At 42.8% G+C, this 27,313-nt stretch overlaps 1 protein-coding gene and 1 long non-coding RNA gene across 5 annotated transcripts in view; one reads left to right on the top strand and one right to left on the bottom strand.

The window, feature by feature from the left end:
* LOC126389385 (uncharacterized) overlaps positions 1–4,492 on the bottom strand; it is a 15,301-nt gene extending 10,809 nt beyond the window's left edge. For both annotated transcript variants that reach the window (XR_007569858.1, XR_007569856.1), the window contains exon 1: positions 4,103–4,492. This is a non-coding gene — a long non-coding RNA (uncharacterized LOC126389385). The remainder of the gene's footprint in view (positions 1–4,102) is intronic.
* Positions 1–27,313, top strand: part of LOC126383691 (multiple epidermal growth factor-like domains protein 11) — a 214,304-nt gene that overhangs the window by 149,013 nt on the left and 37,978 nt on the right. For all 3 annotated transcript variants that reach the window (XM_050035486.1, XM_050034701.1, XM_050036278.1), the window contains exons 10-14: positions 3,057–3,269; positions 5,182–5,356; positions 17,797–17,917; positions 26,734–26,897; positions 27,077–27,179. In XM_050035486.1, coding sequence (XP_049891443.1) covers positions 3,057–3,269; positions 5,182–5,356; positions 17,797–17,917; positions 26,734–26,897; positions 27,077–27,179 — 776 coding nt within the window. The remainder of the gene's footprint in view (positions 1–3,056; positions 3,270–5,181; positions 5,357–17,796; positions 17,918–26,733; positions 26,898–27,076; positions 27,180–27,313) is intronic.

Below are 27,313 nucleotides of genomic sequence, written 5' to 3' on the forward strand. Positions count from 1 at the left end.
AGGGCTAGCCGCACCTTTCCCATGTGAACTACCAGTGCGCTCCACTTTTAAGTCAATACAACATATAATATACTACATATAAACACTTTAACTATCTGCCTTTCAACGTGCTACCTCAACTACTAATGTACAGTTTTAGCCCACTAACTATCCCACTATTGGCAGTGGTACTACTGTACTTTCACTAAAGCAATTGTGCTATCAACTTCACAAACACTCTGTCTGAATACATTGCTCTTCTTAATGGGTTCAGTTGACTATTTAATCTGCAGTTTCCTATGACCTGTATCCCAAATACACACCATGTGAAACTGTACGTGGACAACTGTGCACTCAGTGGGTATGGACTAGTCTTATGGTTAATATGAGTTTTGTCATTTTTTAAAAAGTTAAAAACACAGCTGGACAACGATAGAAAGTGTAGTGACGAGCTGAGTGAGCTATAGTGACATATGAGCTGTAGATATATCTGTAATACAGAATATAAAGCCTTTATGATGAGTGTTATGTGCTAACGTTCCTCCTCCTGCTCTCTGACACACACTAATGCTCATTGACTGCTATTATGCACTCTGTTATCGGCCCCCCATCACCCAGAGTGGGAGACTTAAACTAAAAGCCATTTAAAATTGTTTTCTTCCTCATTTCCTTCATCAGCTGCAACACCGTCTATCAGCAGAAAAAGGCTTTCTGCAGCTCCACCTTTCCTCCGGTCAGCTCTGTCTCTCTCCTCCCTCCACTCTGTCCATCCCTCTCTCCCTCTCTCCCTCCTTCTCCATCTTTACTCTCAATTGAGCCAAATTACCTCCATTCATTTAGGCCGGAGACAGGTGAATTAGCCTACATGGAATAATTCCTAGATTGAGTTCTCCTCCACCCCGTCCACGTTCTAATGGAATTAGCCGAGATAAGAGTCCTGAGGAAGTCGGCATGATTTAAACGTGACACCAAACAGAAATCCACACTGAGCCATTTTAATTGAGTGATTTGTCTATTTCTTAATGGTTTCAACTTGCGGACGTGGTGAGAATGATGCCGAGACGTCGGCCTAACTTTAACCTAAACAATTTTCCATTCAGTTCAGTTGTGTGTGTTCAGCGGTGCTCATTATAAAGACCACTCAGAGTCTGTGCGTAATGTTGTAGCCTGTTGACCTCATAATGGTGTAAGGCGGCGTGATGGCGGAGTACATGTGTCATCTGTGAGGAGAATAACGTGTCCTCTGTGAGTGCGGGATAATATTACTCAGGTTTTATTGTTCGGAGACAGAAGGAGTGTTAATGATCATTGTACGGATTGTAAATGTGTGTTTAAAGGATCATGTAGGTCGTGGGAAATATTAAAACATTTTTAAATGTCTTAAACAACCAAAACAGACTTTCTTTTTTTTTTTTTTTTAGTTTTGACCCAAGTTTCCTAGTTTGGATCATTTTTATACCTCCATGCTGGTGATGGCCATGACCAGAAGCAATAGGTTTTCAGGTTGTCCGTCCGTCTGTCCCATTCTGAGCACGATATCTCAAAAACACCTTGAGGGAATTTTCTCAAATTTGGCACAAACATCCACCTGGACTCAAAGATAAACTGATTATAATTTGGTTGTCATAGGTCAGAGGTCACTGTGATCTTGTGTTTTTCTCCTTTCATGATTGCAACATCTCAAGAAGGCCTAATGGGATTTTTTTTTTTTTTTTTTTTTTTTTTCAAATTTGGCACAAACTTGGACTCGAGGTTGTACTGATAAAAATTTGGTGGTTAAAGGTCATTGTGACCTTGCATCTGTCTCGTTCTTGTCAGTGCTATATTTCAAGAACACCTAAAGGGAATTTCCTCAAATTTGGCACGAACATCCACTTGGACTCAAGATGAAGTGATTGGAATTTGGTGGCCATAGATCAAAGGGCACTGTGACTTTGTGTCTGTCTCATTTCATGAACATGTGATTTCTTAAGAACATCTAAAGGGAATTTCTTTAAATTTGACACAAACGTCCACTTGGACTGAAGAATGAAAGTGATTCGAATTTTGTGGTTGAAGGTCATAAGTCAGTGTGACCTCACAAAACATGTTTTTCACCATAGGTCAAGAATTAATGCACTAACGTTACACTCAGTGTTGGAAATAATTTTAAACAGAGGATTTGACTGCGTCCCTGTTGCCATGGTTACTCAGATACAAGTTTATGTAACCAGCGGATTAATATAGAACGGTAAAGTGACAGTGTCACCGAAACGTCTCTGTAGGTGTCCATTATAAGGTTTTAACAGACACCCTGCAGCCAGTCAGAATTAAGAACTCACTCCTTGTAACTAAAATTAGACAACAGACGTACTCATTTAAACCCAAGCCATCATTTTTTCCTCAGCCTAACCCACTAGTTTTGGCACCTAAGCCTAATAAAAGTGAAACCTAACTAAGCTGTGATAGTTTTACAACATTGGATATGCACCCTCTGGCCTGCTGGGAGATGCAGTTTGCCCCATCTGAGGCTTTTTAATGGTCGTGATAACAACTGATAACGGCCATTTAATGGGTTGATAAAATTAGAATGCCCTGGTCAGGTCTCTATGAGAAACCTAGTGGACCCGAGAAGTCCTTCACAAACAGGCTGTTTGCCCTTTTTGTTCACAGTGACGTCTCCAAACCTGCACTTTAATCACTGTTTACTGATGTTTGACCAGGAACCACCTCCAATTTACAAAATAGATTTATTTGATGTCATATCAGGTGAATCTTTAATTTTCTTAACCTTTAGAAACGAAGCCCCAGTTGCATCCCAACTTAATACGCTAACTTTGAGTGAAATGAAAGAAAACATTGTGTAGAAGTCCAGAAATTGTTTGAGAGTCTGATTCTTGCAGGTTGCAGGTCGACATTCACAGAAACTTGATGAAGGGAGGTTTACCATCAATAATCCATTCATTTTATGTTGCTGCCTGTTTACAAGAGGCAACCTCACTCTTTCAGCAACACTCAGATTTAAAGATGAGAGTTTTTCCTCCCTGCTGTCCACCTCTTCTCACTGCTCCTCCTTCATTGTTCTTACACGACTCTAGATGCCAGGATGAATGCCCAGTTGGCACGTACGGGCCGCAGTGTGCCCACAAGTGTGACTGTCAGAACGGAGCCAAGTGCTACCACATCAACGGGGCCTGCCTATGCAACGAGGGCTTCAAGGGTCCCAGCTGCCAGGACCGCTTCTGTCCCAGCGGCCTGTACGGACTCATCTGTGACAAATACTGCCCCTGCAAGGCTGCAAACACACTCAGGTACCAGAGCGCTGGTCAAGCTGGCAAGAAACCTTCTCTGCTTTTATACGTTACAGCACAGCGTGAATAGACGAAGGCTGTGTTGTGTTGGAGGTTGGTCGAGTGTGAGTATTGATGTCTTTGCACTTCAGTGTCAAGCACTTTGTTTACACTGCTTTCTCTGCTGAACCCATAAAACTTTAAATCTGACATCTGTACCTCATCAAACTGCTGCATTTGAATCAAAACCATGTCGTGTGCAATTTCATTATATTTTAATAGACATACAAGAGTTAAAGTTTCTCTTCATGTGTCGTTTCTTAAGACAATAGATCTAAATGCAGTCAGGTAGTGAGCAGCAAGCATTTTTTGGTTTAAAAAACGTCTACATGAAGACCTGATGTCTAGGCTAAATCACGACTGAATTTGGGCTGTCAGTGAAAATTTGGTAGACGTCTAACCATAACCAAAGTGTAGACGTCATCAATTATACGGCTATGTAGAGACCATGTCCAAAAAATGGAGATAAACATATTTTAATTACTGTTGACTCTCCATACATGATTGAATATCATACCGCACGCCATCTGCAATGGCGAAAATTACATTTAATCAATTTCAAAATTAAATCGGCTAGATTTAACATTGAGATGACATCACAGATTTTTATATTGCATATCACTTGTCAGGAAAGTTTAACAAATATAAAACCTCCATGGATCAAAAGTTGAAAAGAAAGAGTCATAATCAGGGTCGGACAGGGAACAACAACCGGCCCAACTGCTGACCCACGCACCCCCCATTAGCTCCGTTAACTGTCGCTACATGAGCTAGCCTAGCACCAGCAGCATTACCTGTTGAGAAGTTGTCGGGTGGCGTCCTCCACTTCTTGCCTCAGGCTGTAACGTCACTCCCCTGGTATCAGCCTGCTTCTGCGATCAGTCCACGTCACTGTTTCCTCCTCTTCATTTGGTGCCGTCGACAGGCTGTTGTCATTTTGTCACTGCTGCTAACGTTAGAAACACTTTGCAGCTTCAGCCTCGAGTACGATTTTCTTTTGTCTCTGACCTTTCCTGCTCCACCTTTTTATTCTTTAGCTCCTTCATCCAGCTAGTTTGTACTCATGTTCCACTAACTTCACTCCCTCTGTCCTGATTATATCTATTTCCTGCTTGACCTCTGATGGACCGACACACTTGACGGGGCAGGGGGAGGTGACAACTGCTGCAAATTTTGGGGCAGTGTAACCCCTAATCAGATGGACTGTTTAAACGTCAGGTGGGCCGCAGTCAGCAGGTTCTTTTATTCCCAACAATCTTTTGTTTTTAACATTGCTGATGGTGGCTATGCCAGAACTGCCCGATGGCCAGTCAGAGCCTGGTCATAATGACCTTGTTTGCAGATAAAGGTGTTGTTTTGACAGTTATACAATAGTGGTCCATGGGGGAAAATACATTTTGGGCAGCAAGGCCTGCCTCCATTTAAAGGTACAATATTACAACCTTCTCGACCGTCACCTCATCTGTTGTTGTTGTGTGAATCTTCTGACTCCGCCCTCTAGTGCCATCTATTGGCTGTATCTGTGCCATAATAAAGGACGCATGAATATATGAGTGAGGCAGTGACAGTTACAATGTTTGCAACAGGCGTATCTTTAATCATAAATAAATGAGCCTTAAGCTTTTAGAAAATGGCACAAATATGGAAGAAATGAATGCAGAGAACAGACAGAAGGCTCCGTCCATGTCTGTAGACGCGTCCACGTCGAGTGTGAAGGAGCCCAGACAGTGACCGGTCATATTAATGTTTTTTCTCTAAATCTAAAATAAGTGACATTTTGTAGAGTTTCCTCTCAGCAGAGGGCATTTGGTTTGTTAAGCATGCATATTAAATATTACTACATAGACTGATTTCTACTCTCTGTCCCTCTCAGCTGCCACCCTCTGTCAGGAGAGTGCACCTGTACAGCAGGATGGGCGGGGCTTTACTGTAACGAGACCTGTCCGGCAGGTTACTACGGCGAGGGCTGCAGAGAGCTGTGCGCCTGTGCCAACGGAGCCGACTGTGACGGCGTCACCGGAGCTTGTGTCTGTGCTCCGGGGTACATCGTAAGTGTTGAAACACAAACACAGCCGCGGTGATTCATATCTAGTGTTGAGAAAAGCTTTCCAATTTGTTAAATCATTCTAATCACATCGCCGCTTCAAATTAACATCAGCAGCTGCAGGTGTTTCATGAGATTGCTTTTGAATACTTTCACCTCTCTCCCTCATCAAGTAAACAGAGCAATTAAATCAAATAGTTTGGATTTGAATGGTCACAGAGAAACTTGTGCTGCAGACAGTGTTCAGGGCTGAGATGACAGTTTCACTACCTGCCTGTCTTTGCTTTACAGAGCAGCACAGTGTCTTAGAGCTGAGCAGGAGGCCTAATGAATCAGACAAAGAGATAACATCCAATTCCTCTGCAGCTGTCCAAACCTTTAAATCTACACTGCAGCAGCTGCAGGTATACATCGAGTATACAGCACTAACAGGCTCAGGAGCTCTAATGGCATCACAGAGGAAACTGCTTCATTCTTTTGTTCCCCAAGTACAATAAAACAATATTCAAACAAATAAAAATCTGGTGTAAATCTGCAGTTCATCCCTTAAAGCTACAGTTGGAAACTTTTATAAAAGATAACTTTTCATATTTGCTGAAACTGTCACTATCTTCACACAGCACTAAAAGAGACAAATAATCTGTGAAAAAAATCATTCTCCTCCGTAGAGATGCATGAAAATATTAGTACGTCATCAGAGATCAGCTTTAAAATAAAAATCAGAATCAGCCAACAGCCTTTTTCTTATTTAGCACAATGAATATCACATACACTGAAGAGACTGTATTTCATGTCTCCATCTGCTGGTAGGCCGTCATGATAAAAGTATGCATGTATATGATGTTAATTTGACTACAGAGGAGACTTGATGATCACTGAAATTAGGTGGATATATTGGTATCAGTATCAGTTATCGGCCAAATAAGTTGTCATACATCAGCTTATTGGATATCAGCAAAAAGTCCAATATCATGCGTCCCTACTCCTCTGCCTTCTCTGCTGCCTTGTAGCATTTCTAATGGCCTTACTGCATTTGAATGGAAACAACCAATCAGAGCCGAGGAGTCTCTGACGCAGCTGTCAATCACGTCGATCGCTGCTGGTGAACTGTGGTCAAACTGTCAAACTAGGCAGCGTTAATCTAATATCAAATATGAATCCAGATCCTGTTTCTGCATCGACTGTTTTTCTCCTCAAATGTTTCCAGAAACATATTTTAGAACGGTTTATGTGATATCCTACAAAAAGTCCACACAAAGCGATTTATATGATATCGAATATGCATCCCATGAATGACCTCACATCCTTAACGTAACATTATGGACGTTGGTAAGGGTGAAGGGAAAAATTTGATACAGCATAATATCAAAATATTTTTGTGTGACAATATCGTATCATCACACAGTGCCAAGTATTGATTTTTTATGGTATAAATTATTAATATTACAAATTAAACTTTTGGTAGCCTACTAGAGTAATATGATAAATTGCTTCTTCAGTCCACTAGAAACATTTTGCAGCTTATCTTATTAGATAAAGCAGATGTTTTGCTTTTGAGACAAAATTTGCAGCTGAAAAAAGGAAATAAATCACAATATATTTTATCACAATACTCAGCATATCGCAACATATTTAAAATAGCAGTAATATTGTATCATGACGTAAGTATAGTGATTATATAAGATTCACCATTCCTCTGATGGTTTCCACCCCTAGAGGTTATGTTTAGGAGAGTAAAGGTGCTGTGGTTACGTTTAGGAAAAGAAACATGATGAAATGACTCAAAGTTCACACAGCTCCGAACACACACCTCCGTGGGAAAGTCCTGGGGCAAAGTCTGTGGTTTTGTGACCCATTCACCACTTCACCCTTTCTCCTAAAGGACTGCTTGGGACGTCTTCCGTATTAACTGCCGACAGTGCGTCTGCTCAGCAACATTCCATTGTAATGTTTGTGACGGAAGGGTTTTTCTCCCCAGACGTTTTTGTAAATAAACGCCGTGATTCAGTCTATTACACATAATGATAAACAGACCTGAGACCCTTGGTGATCAAATGGGACTAAACCCAGACATGGACCTGATCCCGTATACGTCCTGGGTCGGGTTTTGGGTCCAAGGGTCCGGGTAGATCCTTGAAGAATTCTAGTTTAGAGTGTATGGAGAAATTAAAAGTCATATAGAATCAGAGGTGGCGATGCACTCAGCTCCCCATACAACACATGGTTTGAAAGATGATCCTTAAACAACAAAAAAAAATCACCTGGCTAAACTTTTTTAAAAAACAAACAAATAAAACAAAGTAACTTAGGAAAATGATACCAGCAAAACTTTTTTTCCCACCTGTTCCACAGATGAATAAAATTAATGAATTTAGAAACAAATCCAAACCTTTGCTCACCTGTTGTTAGGTCATAAACACAGGAGAGAAAACCGCTTTTGGCCTCTCAGGGCTTCCATACATTCATTCATCTACAGAAGTGTAATACCTGATGTGTTGGTGTTACCTGATTCAGTCGAGCTCCCTACATGTGAGGGTAATGTGTGCAGGCTCTGTGGCAGCAGGTGCAGAACATGCTCTCTAACATGCTGAGGTTAATTTATCAGGAGCTGTTGACTCTGCAGGTTCAGTCACACAGTTACAGTACACAGCTTGTAATGGAGAAAGGCTACTGCAGGTGCACACCCTATGATATAGGTCAGCCTGAGGGAGGAGGAGAGTGTGGAGATGTCAGGGCAGTGGTGTGTGTGCAAGCAGGAATCAGAGTGTGGATGAGAGTGGATTCATTTCATGTAGACCTCCATAACAATGTTCAGCCTGTGTGTTTGTGTTCAGTGCGAGGCCACTTTGGTGGAGTGTTTCCATGTTATGTTAATCCTTCTCCTCCTCCTCCTCCTCCTCCTCCACGTCTCAGAGGTAAATGTTTGTCATGACATTTGTCAGACACTGAGATAAAATATCACATTAGCTTTATTGACCACTGTGGAAATGCAGGGGTTGCCAACTACAGATATAACCCTCATCACAGATCAGTGAATCTCATGTATCTGACGTGAGGCAGACACGACTGCTGACCGTTGGTTCTGCCTTACGTCAGCATGAAAAAAAATCTTAATGAGCAACACACTCTGTGATGAAAGGGTTGTGATAAAAGAAGATTCTTAATCTTGAGGTTAACCACTGAGCACCTTCAACATTCACAACATGCAAACATCAATGAAACTGTAAAACTATTAAACATAGTCAAAATGTAGACACGCAACAAGGACGGCAGATGAACACATTTAGATTGTAGATACTGCACTTTGCCTTTGCAATAGTGTTTTAGTGTTTGAAGTCATCCAAAGGCAAAGTGCAGTATCTGCACCTTAAGGCCCTGACACACCAAGCCGACGGTTGGCCGTCGACCAAAGTCAGGCCGTCAGTGAGCATCTCTCACCCTAGTTTTTGCGGTGTGTCCCGCGCTGTCGGCACTTCGGTGTCGGTGTCTGCGGCTTTTCAGCCAATTGAGCATGTTGAATCGGGGCGGAGCTTGTCGGTGAGAGAGATCACTCTGATTGGCTGTTCAGGTTTTATTTCCTCGCCCCTGTAGCGAGTGAATCTGCCTGTAGTGAAACCGGGGCTAACCGGTGCTTCCTCCTCAGGCTCCACTTCACTCAACTGCCCCACAGACCCGCTGCTTCTTCACACTTTAACCTGAATAACAAACCAGAGCTAGCTGGGAGCAGCTAGCAGAGCGTTAGCCACAGCATGACCGGAGGGAATCACAGCCAGTTAGCCTCCGCTAGCTTCCCAGCTAGCCCCGGCTCTCTGTTTGGATCCAACCGGAGCACCGAGCCCTGGTTTGTTATTCAGGTTAAAGTGGGAAGAAGCAGCGGGTTTATGCCCCTACCTCAGGATGAGTGAAACTGCAAAGACAATAGTCATACAGCTTGGACGTCACCCGCGTCAACGAGGTCCGCGTCAGATGTTGGGGAACCATGGCAACCTGATGAGAACTGGGCTACTGGACCAAGACGTAGATGGACAAGAGCAGAGAATATGGAAATGTTAGAATGCTGCTATACAAGTAACCCCAGAGAGAGGGACTACATGCAGAGGATGTGGAACATATGGATGCTTCACAACCCAACATCTAGACTGACAAAGAAACAACTTCTAGCCCAGTTGTGGCCCAATACATGAGCACAGCAGTGCTGTTAATCCTGGTGAGGTGGATCACTGAGTCGATGTCTCGCTCACTCCTGACGTACAGCTTGATGTCATCCATGTAGAGGAGGTGCCTGATGGTTGCTCCACTTCAGAACGGGTATCCACTCCTGGAGATCATCTGACAGAGGGGCTTCAGGCCTATGCAGAACAGGAGCGGGGACAGTTCCTCACCTTGGTTTATGCCACACTTGATGATAAGTTGTGCAGTTGTCTTTGAGCTCAGCCCCATTGTGTTCTTGATGAAGGCTCTTGGTGTCTTGTTGATGTTGGACATCTCCAAGCATTCCAGTATCCATGTGTGTGGCATTGAGTCGTAGGCTTTCTTGTAGTCGATCCAGGTGGTGCACAGGTTGGTCCACCTGGTGTTGCAGTGTTTGGTAACTGCTCTGTCGACCAGTAGCTGGTGCTTGGCTCCCCTGGTAATACTACCAATTCCTTTCTGGGCCTTGCTCAAGTATTGGGCCACGTGTCTGTTCATCTTAGCCGCTATGATGCTTGACAGGAGCTTCCATGTTGTACAGAGGCAGGTTACTGGCTGGTAGTTGGATGGGTCTGCACCCTTCTGGGAATCCTTCATGATCAGGAATGTCCGTCCTTGGGTCATCCACTCTGGATGGGTCCCATCCATCAGCAGCTGGTTCATCTGTGCTCCCAGGCCTTCATGGAGTGCAGTTAGTGTCTTTAGCCAGTAGGTGTGGATCATGTCAGGGTCCGGTGCTGTCCAGCTCTTCATACCTGATACTCCTCCCCACACCTTCCTGTAGGTCTGAGAGTTGACTAACCTCTCTCCATGTCTTGATCTTGGCCTCCAGCCTCCTTCTCCATGGGGGGGTAACGCCCTCTGTGACTCATGGTGCTCATTGTGTAGCCAAGCATCTCTAGGATCACTGTTGCTGTGGTGATTGGTCTCAGTTATGCTCTAGTAGGGATAGTAAGTAGTACTGCATTCACATCGTCTAGCAGATTATCAGAAGGTACTTTGTCACCTTGGTAATGGCTTCAGGGGTGCCGGGTTTCCAGCTTGTCCATGATATTCAGTCTCAGGTCATTTGCCCTTGTTGTACAGGAATCTGTGTCGTAAGGGCTTGTTGGGGCTTGGTACCCAGTCTCTGAGTGTGGGGATGGCTGTGATGTCATCTGGCAACGCTTGGAGCTAGTGTGAGCTACTTTCATTGGAGAGTTGGCAACACTGTGTGAACGTTAACAGCCATGCATGAGCTATTCTGTAAGATATGAGGACCTGTTGATTTCCTTCTAGTCTGAGTGGGCGGAAGTTCGCTGCATAGATCAGCCTCTCATTGGGCGGAACGAGCCACCTGCTGANGGTTGAAAGAAGTACAAGCAGCCGGGGCGTTTTTTTCTCCAATCTCAAAGTGAGAGTCGGCCCAACCAGACCTTTCTTTTCTTGAGAAAGGTCTGGTGAGCGAGACTTATTTCCTTCCATCAGGAGGGGGCGCTAATTTAAGACACTTCAGAACAGTCCTGTGGGTCGTATTAGAGGGGAGGAACAAACAACCCGTGTGGTCGTTTGGGTCGGAGGACTTGTTAATTCTTTATGTAGCTGATTATTTCTATTGTGTGTTGCAGTGTGGGACAGTAGTGTCTATTAACACTTAACTAAACTACTGTTTTTTAGTTTGCATGCGGACATTTGAATTGTGGCCACATTTTCAGTGTAAACACATAACATGCTCACACACTCACTCACAGTGAGGATGAGTTTACTGTTGTTTAGGTTAATAAAATGGATTGAGACTTAAAAGTAGAATAAGGACTAAAGGTAAATGTTAGATTTACTGGGGGCGGGTTTAAATGATAATCTCAGACAGATGTAGGCCAGGCAAGTGTTAATATTAGAGTAACATGTAGGTCTGTCTATGTGTGTGTTTGGGACTGGTGTGTGAAGCAGTGGCCCTCCTGGTGTGTTGACTGATCTCTCAGTGACTGAGCGGAGAGCGGAGATGAGACACCTAGGAGCAGAGAGATGACAGGGACTTTGATAATTGGACTGAGAACATCAGGGATTTTCAGCAGATGAAAGCGGGATGAGCGCTGCAGATGAATGTCCGTTTGGTTTATAGCAGCTAAATTCAGATAGATGTTGCTCTCAGCGGAGTGTTATTGATTTAAAGGGAATTTATGCTGCGCTGGTAACTCAGTGCAGTTCAGTTCTCTGTGTGTCACTGACTGTGGACGAGAAACCAGCTTCAGACAGAATTTCTATGTGGTATTGTCACCACTTTGGACAGTTTCGATCGATATCTGTAAACATGTGCAACTCTGAGCCAAGATGTGAAATCTACACAACAACTCATCTGATGTGTCGACGAGGAAATGTTGAGCTGGTTTCAGGGAAGAGGAAAGAGTTACAGAAAGTTTCCCTCCAAACAACAGTTATTTACCGTGTCTATACCAGAACACGTCCATAAAACCTTCACTCTGGATGTTGTTCCAGTGGCTCGGCTCTTTTAATGTCATAAAAACAACAGTTACAGACGAGCCGTCGTTGGCAGTGAGAATCTTGGATCTCAGGCTCCTTCTAACAGAGCTCATTAAATATGTATCAAAGAAAATCATGAAAGTAAAAAACAAAACAAAATGAGAATCTGAGACATAAAATAGAAACGCATGTATTTGCTTCTGGATTCAATCATTGTTTAAAGTTTCCCTGTGGAGATTTTGACCTCTGCTAACGCTGCAGAGCGGCTCCTGATGAATCATGCACACAAATGACAGGATGCACAGTCACACCAGTGAATTCACACTGTTCCACTAATGCAGCGAGAAATGCAGCGATGTGCCAGGAAAGACAGGAAAGAAGCAGGCTGCAAGCCAGAATGCAATAATGCAGGATTTAAAATAAAAAACGGGGCGCCCTCTCACTCACTGAGTGGAGTGTGCACCCCTTGTAGGCCTGAGCAGCAGCTCATGATTGATCCCAACCTGTGGCCCTTTACTGCACGTCATCCTCATTCTCTCTCCTCCATTTCCTGTCACTCTCCAGCTGTCCTATAATAAAGGCAAAAGTCCTAAAAAAATAACCTTTAAAAAGAAATGACTTTGTGGATGTTTCATGTGGCAGGAAACACACTGTGAAGAAACAGAAGAAAACTTTATTAGATTATCAGACTGATTCCACGTATTACAATAATTTAATGAAGAAATAAACCAGTGCACGACTGTTTATTAGAGAAAAAACATTATTGAATAATCTGTTTACTGAGTCTGACAAGGAAGTTAGTTTCTTCAAATAATTTTATTTGTTTTTATTGTTCTTGCAGATAAATGTTCTATGTTGCCATCGGGGCGCCGTTATTTTCTACCTGCAGCTGTGGTCGTCCAATAATCAGTAGACCCGCATGTCCCAGTATCCTCGGCAAGATACTGAACCCCAAATTGCTCCAATGGCTGCTCCACTGGTGTGTGAATGGTTACTGAGTAGCAGGTGGCACCTTGTACGTTAGCCTCGGCCACCAGTGTGTGAATGTGTGTGTGAATGATTATGTTAATACAACACTGACTTTTTGGTTTCATATGGGACACAAACTGTGGTCTCCTGGGTGAAAGTCCGAAGTTTGTTTGACCCGTGTACTTTTCCTCCCTCCCACCAAGCGCAGACTTTCACAGTGTTTTTACCACGTCAGTTGCTCTCAGTGTCAAGTGTTGCCGCGAATGGGTTTACCTTGGAGTTTGCTGAAAGCCCAGTGCGTCTCATAAAGATGCTGAGGCGTGCCTTTGGCGTCGACTTTACACGCTGAGGGACGTGACACAGAGTTGGTGTTTGACGATCTGGGAATGAAAACAGGCTGATGAAGCAAACAGAGCTGCTGTTTAGGAAGCTGTCGGCCATCAGAGGGCTTCAAACCACTGAACAATAAATCGTTCCTTTTAGGAGAAGCCCGCAATATTTCTAATTTACAACCAGATCTACACATGTACACACTGAGGTTAGACAACCAAAACAGTGTAGTTTCAGGGAAAGCGTGGTTAAAATAAAATAAAAAATTAAAACATGAATTGCAGATCTGTGACGGGATGTGAACTCTGGTTTTCCAGGTGAAAGTAAAAGTATACACTAAACAAACATCCAGCTCGTTAATCAGCTGATGTGACGAAGATACATGTATGTAAAGTTTATGACATGTTGGATTCACCCTGAAAACTATTTACATCCAAAAACTGCAGTTAAACCTGCTGAGAGGAAACTGTTTGATACTGTCAACATACATTTTTAACATCATATCTTTTATCAGTGATGTGAACTCTGTTCTTCCTCAAAAACTTCACAAGACAAAAACCATTTGAAATAATAAAAATCTCAACTCTCCGACGTGCCTCCAGATGACTTGATTAAAGTGATTTATTAACCATGTTACTCCGTCAGTCCCTGAGCGTGCTTTTGTTCTTCACTCTCGTCTGATTGCAGCTGTAATTAAGTGTAGTCAGTCCTACTTGTTTTTGTTGCTCGTCTGTTTTTAGATTATTTTGAGGGCATTTTATGCCTTAATGTGATAGTGGCAGTGATAGTGATAGTGGTAGAGCTGCAGCAGTACACCAGTTTTAAGGTACACTGTGATATAAAGTTGACAGTTATCATACCGTGTTTATTTGCTCATTTACAATACTGAAAAAAAATCTGCAACTGGACGCAGAATCTCTCCTTTGATTGAGTTATTTTCTTTTTACACAAACTTCCATTAACATGTTTTCAAGTTTCAACTGTAGTTATAAAATGTTTGTTCAACCAACAATAACTCCTCTGTTTTCAGTCCTTTAAGGCTCATTCTGACTGCTATCAGGTCGACCCCAATTCTACTTTCTTGATCATGACTAATTTGTGTTAATAAAGTTAAACCAAGGAACCAAACCATCGAAACATCTGAACTCAGCTGAGCCACGTATTTGACAGGATGTCCTCATTAACCAAGCGTGTCCCAGTGACCTCGGATAAACTCCAACACGCTCGCAGGCGTTTGTGGTCAGCTGGCAGAGACTGAAAATACGTCACGCTCAGCTGAAACCTGCGCACATGAACAGCATGGAAACACAGCTATAGATCTTTGGGACTCTGTATTTATTTATTTATTTATCTGGGATCAGCCCTGTTATTGGGGCTTGATGTCAACCTGATGGGCGCTGCACACTTGGTATGCTTTAAGTAACACACTCACACCTGGAAGCTTGATGTGTGTAGTTTGTGAGAGGGTTATGACCCTGACAGCCCGCTGACCTGATAACATGGTCCTCCAGTCCACGGAGGATCAGGTCATTAATGTGATCAAAGTGATTCAGTTAATAGGGATGAAATTCTTCACTGATGCTCCTTTACTCATTTTACTGAATAGAGGTTGAACACTGTACTGTAACTCACTACAACCTCTGTTAGCTGTTAGTTTGCAGCTGCTAACAGCTAACGGTCGATGTTAACTCGCTCCTCTGCTGCTGCATTTAACCACTGACTGTATACAGGGGCGTAAATATAGACAGTGCAGACAGTGTGGTTGCCCTGGGGCCTGTGAGGTGGGGGGGCCATAGAGTGAGCAGGCTATCCAGCAATGTGTTGGACGGAGAATGGGCCCTTAAGAGTGAGTCCCCTGAGGTGTCGATGGTGAGTGTACTGCGTCCCAGAGAAGATCTCTGTTTGTACCAAACATGTTTTCTAATGTTCCCTGGGAGGACAGGGACACGATGCCGTTAATGTGGAGCTCCGCTTTTTAACCTGTGAAAAACTGATCTGACGCAGCAGATGGACCAATGCCATCTGAGAAATGTCATCTGATTTGATGTCAGGTCGATGGCGGTCAACAAGGCGAACATCAGCTGACACCCATGTTCGTACGATAAATCCATGCATCCACTTTGACTCCAGGTTTTAAGAAGAAAAGGCACCCACTTTATTATTGGCTCTGATGTCATTGAGGAAAGAGGAATAACAACAACGGGCTGATAAATCGCCACACGACCTCCACAACCTCTCTGAATTGAAAACTGGATGATTAATATCAGAATTGATCCCCATGTATTTATTATTCCAGAGGTCAGTTGTTTAAACTCGGCCTCTCTCGGGAAAGTCTGATGATTTTCCTTTTTGGACCCACACACGTTATTTATTAACAAAGTTTTTTTTTAAGTCCTTAATTCACCAACTTTTTAATAAGGCTGCTCTCCTCTCCTGTCTCTGCACATTTGGCTGGCTTTGTGAATATTAGATTCATAGCAATTTACAGGCGGCAGGTTGGAAGCAGGCAGCTTTAATTAGCACAGTTTATATGTTGAAGGTCCTGATCAATGGGACGGCGTGCAGGAGGTTCAGCATGTGTGCGGCTTGTTTCACAGCACGCTAACAGCGCAGAGTAAGGTTAGACGTCCCGCTAACGCTGAGCTGTCTTTTTAGCAGGTCCGACCATGTCCTCTGTTGATTGGACAAGCGCAGACATCATGTTTCTCTGCGGGGACGCCATCAGTGATGATCGTCCCTCTCCTCCATTATACATGGGCTTGTTTGCGGCATCTCTGCCGTCAAATTTAATGCAGTCATGGGCTTATAATGAATTTAAAGATGAACTCGAGCAGGAGCTGTTTCCCTGGAGCTGAGCTGCAGGAGGGGTGATGGTGAAAACTAGCTGTCAGTCAAAGACATTCCTAAAACTCCAAACGCTGTGCGCACAGTCACAGGCCAGCTCATGAAGAATACAAGAAGAACAGACAGTGAAGGAAGGCTGGAGCTTTAGTGTCGGAGAAACCTCGACACACTGCAGCCAAAGAAAACACATTTAAATAAAGAAAACATCTTCAACACTTTACATTTATTTATTTAGCAGACTGACAGGTGTAGAGTCATTTTCATATCTATAAAATATGAGCCGGTGTGCTGCGGGATTGTCAGCACCGTCATCAGGAGAAAATGTTGCTGCAGTTTCTGCAAACCACAAATATGTCACATTTTTAGGTTTCATACGTCACAATGACCTCAGTTTATCAGCTGGAGGTGCAGCTGCCTCTCCCCCACAGGGCTGTAGGCTCCATAGGAGTGTTAAAATGTGTTTGTCTTGTTGTGTTATTGGGAGCCAGAATAGAAGGAGTCATGGCTCAAAACCAGCCGCCACTGCCCGTCAACAAAAACAAAGACAACTATGGTTAAATGTGATAAGACCAAAGGACTGGACGGAGGCCATCATCAAAAATGCTCACATGTGCAGCGCACACTTCATATCAGGTTAGGGAAAAAGTATTTCCTGTTGTAGGGATGAATAAGGTTATGTGTATTAAGGGTTATCATGTCCACCTCATCAGAAACTGGGGAGGGATTAAGAGGAATATTGGATTTCTCTGGAACGCTAACTTTTTAGCACATTAGCTAACGTTAGCTTCCATAGCAAAACAAACAAGTGTGGTCCTCCTTTGTAAGATTGGCTTCCTGTGACATCATCCATCCACTGAGTGAGAGCATACGGGTCGGCCAGTCTGGTCCCGTTGGTCAGTGTTTACTTATTCAAGTAACACTGGCGGTCCCGGAGAGTGAGTGACCTGACATGGTGCGTTGGTAAATTCAGTCTGACGCTCTACACTAAAATGAGAGCCCTGTTGGTGGAAGAAACGCAGCGTTATATTTCTACATGAATGAACCAACGGTTAAGTTAATCACACATTCACTCCGCTCGGCGCTCTGCTGCTCCGTCTCCACAGACAGAGTGTCCAGAGTGCGCTCTGCCACTCTGAGAGTGCGCTGCTCTGGATAACCCAACGCTACATTCAGACAGCGCTCCCAATTTATGAATTTACAATACAAGTTTGTTTCTTTGGTGCAGTGCATGATGGGATATGTGGCTTGTACACTTCTTTTCATGTTGCATTGTGGGATACTTTGAGTCCACTATATAGGGTGTAATAATTGTGTAAAGTGTGTTATATTTTCTTCACCCCCTCATTTGTCCAGTTACTTAATTAATAGTAAGAAAAGGTCTAGAAATGACTGCAAAAGTAAATTTCTTATCACTTTAAAATAAAAAAAAATGATCTTAATCTTAATCTTAAGATATTAATCCTTTGGTCGGAGTGGGGAACAGAAAGTCATGTCAAGAGGTGGTTTACATAATAAGTCAAAGTTGATCCATGAAAGCAGGTAAACTGAGGTACAATAAAAAATGTGATGTGTGTGTTGTCCACAGTCGTACTGTGGTGTGTGAGCCTCTCCACTGTCCTCAGTGTCTCTGTGTGTGTCCACTGTGTCCAGGGTGACGACTGCTCCATCAGCTGTCCTTCAGGCCTCTACGGGATCAACTGCACCTCCTCCTGCTCCTGCCACAATGAGATCTCCTGCTCGCACATCGAAGGCTCCTGTTTCTGCAGAGAAGGTTCTGTTCAGTGGTCCTGCGTCACACTGTCACACATCATTCATTCATTAATCTGAAATCTTGAACTCAGATCAGGTTTCCCTTACAGAAACAAAAACACAGTCAATCATAGATTTTGTGGAGGGAGTACTCAGATCATTTACTCAAGTTAAAGTAGCAATAAACGATGTAGGAATACTCCATTACATGCAGTCAGAACCATAAATAAAACCATGGGAGGAGTTCAGAGATAAAATGTGTCTATGGTGGAATTTGACAAGGAGCCACACACTCTGCTTTTTGTGTGATTTCATGTATCAGGAGACTGTAATCTGTAACTATATCTGTCCAACACAATCAGTGGAATAAAAACAGGTCTATGCCTGTCTGACAGGCAGCAGAGGAGGTCAGCACTGTGATGCAGTGGTTAGTGCTGTCATCTCACAGCATGAATGTTCTCCCCGTGTCAGCATGGGTTTTTTTCTGGCTTCCTCCCACAGTCCAAAGACATGCAGATTCATTTTTGACTTTAAGTTACCCGTAGGCATGAATGTGAGTGTGAACGGTTGCTGTTATTGTCTGGCGACCTGTCCAAGGTGTGCACTGTCTCTCGCCCGGTGTCAGCCAGGATTCGGATCCAGCCCTTCTCCCCCAGCGACCCTGTGTGGTTACAGATGATGGATGGATGTCGCGGAGTAGAAAGAATAAAGTGACAGGAAGTGAGAACTCTCCAGTAAAGTACAAAAACCTCAAATTTAAGTACACAACTAACATACCTACAATACCTACAATGCCCTTTTCAGGCCTGTCTTCAGGTGTTCAGAAGTTTTTTAAAAGTGATATTTTTCCCGTCTGTTTTAGAAAATAATTCTGTCCACACAACCTTTGTTTTACAAAATATCTCTGTAAACCCTAGAACGTACAACGACCCCAAACACTCGACGATGTTATTTGTTCTATGTAGTCTGTATTCACCTCATCACACAGAGACTTCCTGCAGATCTCGTCACGTTAATTCCTGTTCATTCAAGGGACCGAAGAGTTTACTCAAAGATACGAGTGTTGCCCTGAACGAGCTGAAGTTTTCCCTCCAATCCTCACTGATAACGACCCCACTGTGGGAACTGTCCCTCCATCTGATGGTCGGACCTGTCCTGAATCAAAACTGCTGTTGTTGGTGGATGCTTAGGTGGAGCGAAAACATTCAGCGCAGCAGGCGCCTCCATTCATCCATGAAGTAGTGCAGCAACACTAAGTTTAAGTGTAAAACACTGATTAGACCAAACAGTGCCAACAAAACAAATCAATAGTCTGCTGTTATTGAATACTGATTAATGTGTCTGGTGCTCGTTATAGAAAGCAATAATGAACGTGTGCAAAGTGACATCACATCATCATTTTTAAATGCTGTGTTTTACACGTCCACACAGATGAACAGTAACACGAGTTTTGACAAATCTGCACCCTAGAAGACATTTATTAAAAATCCCTGTTTTAGTGACTGAAAAGCTTTTCTTTATTGTAGTAGCACGCTAGGCTAACTGACTAGCTAACCTCGCTATCAGAATAATTAAAAACAGACAGTACGTTCTGTGAACAGTATGACACAAGCTAGCTAACTGCAGCCTGAACACATGCTGTGACCATGAGGTGGGAGGTGAAGCTAACATCAGGGTAAGATGGAGGACGATCACTCGGGGCTGTTTGCCCCAGTAATGGGACCTGATGTCTCTTTACAAGAGTTTCATTTTTGTGCTAGCACAACAAACTGGGCTACTCCATCAGTTTATTCCTCCCAACAGTGTGTTGGTTTATACACCATTATCCTGCACACACTGAACTCATGTCCAAATATTTTTTAAATTGACAGTAAATTGACTTTGTTCTTAAGGAGGGCGTCTCCTCCCATCTTACTCTTCTGTTAAGTAAACAGGAAGTGAACAGACGGGCAGTTTGTAGAACAGATGTTCATGACACATCATGATGAGAGAGGACCATTCAAAGCAAGGTCTCTCTTTTCACTGCGCTGCTTTCTTTCTGCTCCTGTATGTGAAGTGTTTCTTCACACTCGTCTCGGCCTCTTCAGTGTTTCAGTTTGTTTTGCTCTTTAACTCACACATTAACACATCAGATCCTCAAACAGGGATTATTGATTAATTTTTCACTATAAAATCTCCAAAAAAAAAGCACAGAAATGTGTTTTATTTTTACAGTTTTGTGTTTCAGACCTGTCAGTCACAGTAACTGTGGTGTTTTGCAAACTGCAGCCATCTTTGCTCTCAGTCCCACAAACATGTCTGAGCTGCAGAGCTGCCTGAAAAACATTTTTTAAGATATGGAATATTTCATCATTTTAACCTTCATAACTCTTTGTTCATCTTTCTTATTCTCTCCTTAAAAGCTCAAACGAGCAGTAGATGAATCCTTTTGTCATGAACCAAAAAAACGACCTGCAAATAAGATAATATTTCGAGCAAAGATGCCACATGTACCTCAGGTTTAGCTCTTTACTGTGAGTGTGAGGACTCACTGCTTTGTACTTCGGGGGTTTTAACTCGTGTTCAGACATAAACAGTTTGTCTGGCCTCAGGAAATTATGATTTTTTAGACCAAATTAATCATCGACTAGGTGAGAAAATCATGGTGAATCAATAGTTGCCGCCCTGTTTAAAAGTTTTTATCAGTAACTGTGAGATCATTTTTTTAATAACTGAATTTTTAGCAGTTTTAATTTTTTTATTAGACTTCTGTCATTGAAGCATTTTAATTTCCATCTCTTCTCTAAACTCACCTGGAAAACTTCCTGACCATCCAGAAATGTAAAAGTACCCACCTTAACGATCTCCACGACTTTTCCATGTTCCATATTTTGTTCCCCAATTCACTTCCTTAATATCCCTCAATATCAGCATCCTTAAATATTTATGCGCCACTGAGGCTGGAGGGGAACACATGGGTAATTAAAGTGGAGAGACATCTGAGGCAGAGCGTGGGGCCAGGGGCCTGAGAGCTTTGGCTGGAACAAGTGGGTGTCTGTCTTCACCCTCTGAACCCTCATTTCCTTTTTCTTTCACAGCGACTGATGAGAAAACTCAGCGAGGAAAAGTTCAGCCTGATTAGAAAGAGTTACTGTCAAACATGTGACGAGCAAACATCTGATTAACTGTACAGCTCAGTGTGTCATTGGTTATATTATTACTCTGATATTTACTATGTCTTCTTCTTCCTGAAGAGGCAGAAGGAGTCGTGGGGTCGAGCTGGGCGGCATATCAAAAGAATATTTGACAAATGTTTGTGTTGAAGAAAGGAATCAGGAGGCTCATGACTTCAACATAGTTTTTATGCCTCCACGTGGAACTGGAGCACAAATTATGACAAATGATATTAAAATAGAAAGAGTGTATGAGAACAGATTTTTGGGCATTGTCACAGATCACACACAATGTTAAACAAAACAAAAGACATTCTCAACTTAGATGAATTCCATATATTTTATCATTCTTTCATACCTCCACACATGACTGACTGTGTGGAGGTTTGGGGGGAAAACATCACAAATCTGAGAGTGATCAGAATCATAACAGACAAATAAATGATCCATAAATTAACATGTACTTCAAATTCAGTGAACTTGTAGATTTTGAAATATCTTCACTGGCGTACAAAGCAAAGAGCAGCGTGTCAGCAGACTGAATCCAGAGGTTCTTTTTAAATCAGAGGACGTCAGAATGAGCTGAGAGGAAACTGTGTGATCACAAAAACAAAGAGCAGAACAATTGTGTAGAACAAAGATGTGTTTTAGTTTGTGGAGGCAAACTGTAGGACGGTTCAGAAACAGAAATGAAAGTGTGTGATACACACAGCAGATTTAAAAACTGATTTAAACACAAGATGATTAACAAATATAAAACTGAAGTATGAACACCAGAGTGGACATGAGATGTGTTGTTTGGGATATTTGGGCAGACAACAGGCTGATATGATGTAAATATATTTAGTTTTTGTCACCTTCTTAAATTGCTCTGTTTAATTTAAACAAAAATAATAAATGTTTAGTATTTAGGGTAGTGAGTTCAGTCTATAGCCGACACCTTTGGGTCCTGTTTTTTTTTTGACTGAAACTAAAAAAAACAACAACTCCACAACAGCCGTGGCCACAGGCATTATGTTTTGGGGTTGTCTGTCGGTCTCATTCTCATGAACACAATATGTCAAGAAAGCCAGACAGATTTTCTTCAAATTTGGCACAAACATCGACTTGGACTCGACGATAAACTGACTAGATTTTGGTGCTCAAAGGTACGGGTCAATGAGACCTTGCTTACATCTCATTCTTGTTAATGCAATATCTTAAGAAGGCCTTGAGGGAATGTTTTGTTAAATTTAACACAAACTCATCGATGAACTCATAGATTTGAGATAGATTAACACAGATTAATAGGGCCTTGAGGGAAATTCCTCAAATTTGGCAAAAACGTCCACTTAAACTCAGCAGTGAAGAGTTTGGTGGTCAAAGGTCAGGATCACTGTGACCTTGTCCATCTGAAAGCAATTTCTCAAGAACTACCTGAGGTACTTTTCTCAGATTTGGCACAAACATTGGCTTGGACTTAATGATGAACTGACTAGATTTTGGTGCTCAAAGGTCAAGGTCATTGTGTTCATTTAATTCTCGGAAGTATGATATCTCAAGAAGACCTTGAGGGACTTTTTTTTTTTTCAAATGAAACACAAAAGTCTGCTTGGACGCATCAATGAACGGATAGATTTTGAGGGTCAAAGGTCAGGTTTACTGTGACCTTGCTTACATCTCAGTCTTGTGAACACAATATCTCAAGAAGGCCTTGAGGGAATTTAACCAAATTTGACACAAACATCCACTTTGAGTCTGTGATGAACTGATTAGAGTTTGGTTGTCAAAGGTCACTGTGACCTGGTCCAGCTTATCTTGTGAGCATGATTTCTCAAGAACACCTTCAGGGAATTTCCTCAAATTTGGCACAAATGTCCTCTTGGACTCAACAATGAACTAGTAAGATTTTGGTGGTCAAAGGTCACTGTGACCTCAATTAGCATGTTCTTGTCCATAACTGAAGAATCCATACACTAATTCTGACCAAACTTGACACAAATGTCTAACAACATTACAACATTAACATACCACAGGGCAGTAAGTGTAGTTTATTTCTAATTCTAAGGATCAGTGTTTCGGTACGTGTTGCCTTCTTCAGGATAAAGGCCAGTGATCATTGAGATAGATGCTGTACAGGACAGGTATTTAAAAAGATTTGTTGTTCAACGCCTCCAACAATAACATACCCTAAGTCTTATTTACATTTTAATTCCTTTATTAGACAGCAGACAGTTCAGAGATGACAGGAAATAAGAGGAAAGAACTGGGATTGATATGCAACAAACACCCCCGGCCTGTTGTGATGTAGTCCGCTGGACGCAGGACGCTGACTCAGAGGTCGGTAGAAGATTTATTGTGAGACCCCAGAGAAAGGAGGTGGAGTGGAGAGAAGATGATGGCTGGCTGAGGCAGAGGGCAGAGGGGCGATGGTGAAGACAGACATGTCAGGACGTACGGACGAGGGTGAGTGGCGTGGGCAGGCTGAGGAGGCTCCAGGGGTTAGCTGGCAGGCAGGCTGGCAAACAGGCAGATGATTCTGGGACTCGGGGGGAAACAGTTAACGTCAGGCAAGGAAAAAACACCAGTAAGGTCACTGAATGAACTCGGGAGAGGCCTGAGATTTAGACTAGCACTGTAGCTGAGTCAACAATCTGACATGGAGAGGGAGAAGAGCCGGGGCTGATATACTGGAGCGGTGATGAGCTGATAGCAGGCAGGTATGTTGGAAGAGCAGGGAGACAGAGACAGAGAGGAGATGAGCTGATTGACGGCAGGCGTGTAGGCTGGGAGGCACCAGAGCAGTCAGAGAAACAGATACTCGTGCACAGTGAAGTGGAGCTACAGTTCCAGCTGGACGAGGACATCTAACTGGCCTACTGTCCTTGTCCCAGTATACAAGCACGGGAGGGGAATCCATTTATTGAGCCAAGTATGTGCGACTCCTCTACGATAGGTGGAGATATGCCCCCTTTCAGCTTGTTAGTATTGGACCTTTTTCCTGTTGACCTATTACGTCACAGACCAAACAATGGACAAACAAGTTAGCTACGGTTAGCTAGCAGCTAACTGCTACCATGGTGGACAACTTTACAGCTCTGTACATTTGGTCCGTCCAAAAAGTCACGGCTCTGGATGTAGATTTCTCCATGTTGTTACCGGCTTCTTCTTCTCTTACACATTTAATGCTACTGGACTTCAGGGTCAAAGCCCGGGGCGGAAACTGTGGAGCATGCTCAGAGCGCCTGTGTATTTACAGGAACTGAAGTTTTCTTTAAGGATAATTTGAGTTTTCTACAACTTGAGTCAAATGTTTGTAGTTTCAGTCTGTTTGACATTTATAACAATGTATGAACCAAGTGAACTGCTGAGATGTGAGAATTTTACATTACATTTATTTAGCTGACATTTTTATCCAGAGTGACTCATATCAAGAACATTCAACAGTAAATAAAATCTGCTGAACTGCTTCAAGTTCAACATTTAGAAACAAAAACAGATACAGAGTTGGTTTTATTTTTGGGCCGCGGTGCAGAATGACGTTATGAGTTTCAGTCAGTCAGCAGGATGTGTGTCTGCTGTCTTGATGTCAAAGGGGAGCTCGTTCCACCGCTGTGGAGCCACGACAGCAAAGAGTCATGACTCTGTTGAGCCCCCGTCATAGTGAGGGAGCAGAGATATGGGCTGGGGGACAACATTGTCCAGTGATTACTGAATTGACTGAAGAAATTACTGGAAAGTTTTAAATCATCAGTTCAAATCAGGACTGAAAAAATACTACTTTAGTGAAATATTGGTCAAATAGTGAGCAGATCTGAAATTGTGTAAAAAGTATCTGGTGATTAGCTCTCAGTTTTCCAGTCAAACACAATTCATGTAATCTAAGACTGTTTATAAACTCCAGTGTGCAGAAATAATTTTTGGAACATGGATATGTTTGTCACCTATATAGGCTGAGGCCTGAAGTGGCCCAGGTTCAACTCTGACCTGCGGCCCCTTGCTGCGTGTCACCCCCCTCTATCTCCCACCTTTCCTGCCCATCTTAAGCTGTACTGTCAATAAAAAGGGAAATTGTCCTCCAATGAATGAGAAGAGAAAAGTTAAGTCAAACATTGACTGAAGAAATATTACTTTAATCAAATATTGGTCAAATTATGTGCAGAGCTGAAACAGTGTGAAGAGTATACGGCTGTCAACTCTCAGTTTTCCAGTTAAACCCAATTTATGTTTCACAAGACTGTTTATAAACCCAGTGTGCAGAAATAATTTTGAAAAATGGCGATGTTTGGTGCGCCCGTATAAGTGGAGGCCCTTTGCTGCATGTCATCCCCTCCCTCTCTCCCAGCCCTCCGTCTATCTTAAGCTGTAAATGCCCCCAAAAAATCTTTTAAAGAATGGCAATGTGTCTTTTTCCCTCATCAAAATTTAGTGTAACCTTGGAGCGTTATTTGGCCCTCTTTCCAACAAGATAGCGTAACATGTTTGGCACCAATGGATGCCTTATGTCCTCCAGTTTAATCTGACACCTGTGTCATCACTGTAGCTTTAAAGCTGAGCCAATACAGCAGGTTTTATTTGCTCAAACTACTCTGCCTCACTTCTCACCTGCAGCTCTGCCCATCATGCCTGATGCTTTTTAACATTGTTTTTGTCAGACATGTGTCCGTCACCTCTCTGCTCCTTTTATTTTCTTGTTCTCTCTGTAGCCAGGCATTTCTTTTAGGAGCTCCTAATTTTGGGTGCAGACTGCAATCAGCCTCATGTTTGTATCATGTTTGGTGTATATCCGCACCATTTTACAATACCTGCAGGGAGCTGTAGCATCAGATGTCACGTTGAAATGTGTTTTAATTGTATATAAAGATGATCTCTTGGCCTTGGACCGGGATCATCTGTACCCTTTGACCCTCTCATGACGGTGAGCCTTGCAGTATCAGAATGTAGTGAACAGGCTGGGTGTATGATTTAAATACCACTATGCACATATGTTGATTTTTCACGTTTCAACATGTGTCCGTGTTTAGGCACAAAAACCACTTGGTTATGGTGAGGAAAAGATGTTTGCCTTAAAATACCTGGTTTTGAGGGCACAATCCTGGCAGGAAAAATATCAACAGGTCTCTGACAAACACCCTCATTTGGTGGCTAAAAGCTGCAGGAAGCACAGCGATGACTCACCAGATCACAGCCGGTTTTGTTGTTTGTCTGTGTTCAACAGCTCAGATACTTCCAAACTTTAGAAACATTCACATGATATGCATGCAATATACAACGTATTATAAACATACGATGCCAACATTTTCTTCTGAGCTGTTTGTACACAGATTACCTTTGCAAATAGAAACAGGGATTATTGAAAACATTTCACGTATATACACTTTAAGTTTTCGCTCAAAAACACCTGTCGAAGGCTGTGACTCTTCATTAACAGCTCTTACGATTTATATGTGGTACTGTCACTGTGTTTCCTGATCTCAGTCATTGCTTTGTAAAGTGCTTTATAATAACTGATGGGAAAAATGATGAAAAACCAGAGTTACCAGATGCTTCACAGGGGAACATGAAATACAACAGACTCTAATAAAGAGCGGTGGAATTGGGGTGTCGGTAGCGTAGTGGATAGTGCCGGCNTGCCCAAAAAAATAATCTTAAAAAAAAAGAGCGGTGGAATGATGGTCCTTTGCTGCGTGTCTGTGTCTGTATCCAGGCTGGCAGGGTGTGGACTGCTCCATCCCATGCTCCAGTGGTGCTTGGGGACTGGGCTGCAATCAGACGTGTCAGTGCGCCAATGGGGCGGCCTGCGACCCCGTCAACGGTACCTGCACCTGCTCTCCAGGCTGGAGGGACGAGTACTGCGACGTACCGTGTGCTGTAAGTGCTCACAGCCCTCACTGGGTCTTATGACTTGAATAAAAAGATGCAGCATAAAGGGTTTAGAAATGAGTTTGGATTAATCTACGTTAATAAATACTACTTCTGTCTGTTTATAGTTGTGTCATTTAAAGACAGTTTGTGTTGAAGTGCACTGATGTAATGTTGTGTGTTGTTAGGAGGGATGGTACGGGCTGGACTGCAGAGAGAGATGTGACTGTGTCAACGCCGACGGCTGTGATCCAGTGACAGGCTTCTGTCGCTGTCTTGCAGGTTGGACAGGTGAGTGATGCAGACGCTGTTTTGACTGATAAACGCTGTGAGCGTCAAAGTTCAGGCTCCAACATGAACGAAGGTCCAAATGACAGACAGACAGGCTCAGAGGGTTGAGGAGCAGTGCCTGGTTACATAAAACT

The sequence above is a fragment of the Epinephelus moara genome, chromosome 1, assembly GCF_006386435.1.
Source record: "Epinephelus moara isolate mb chromosome 1, YSFRI_EMoa_1.0, whole genome shotgun sequence".
Taxonomy (NCBI): domain Eukaryota; kingdom Metazoa; phylum Chordata; class Actinopteri; order Perciformes; family Serranidae; genus Epinephelus; species Epinephelus moara.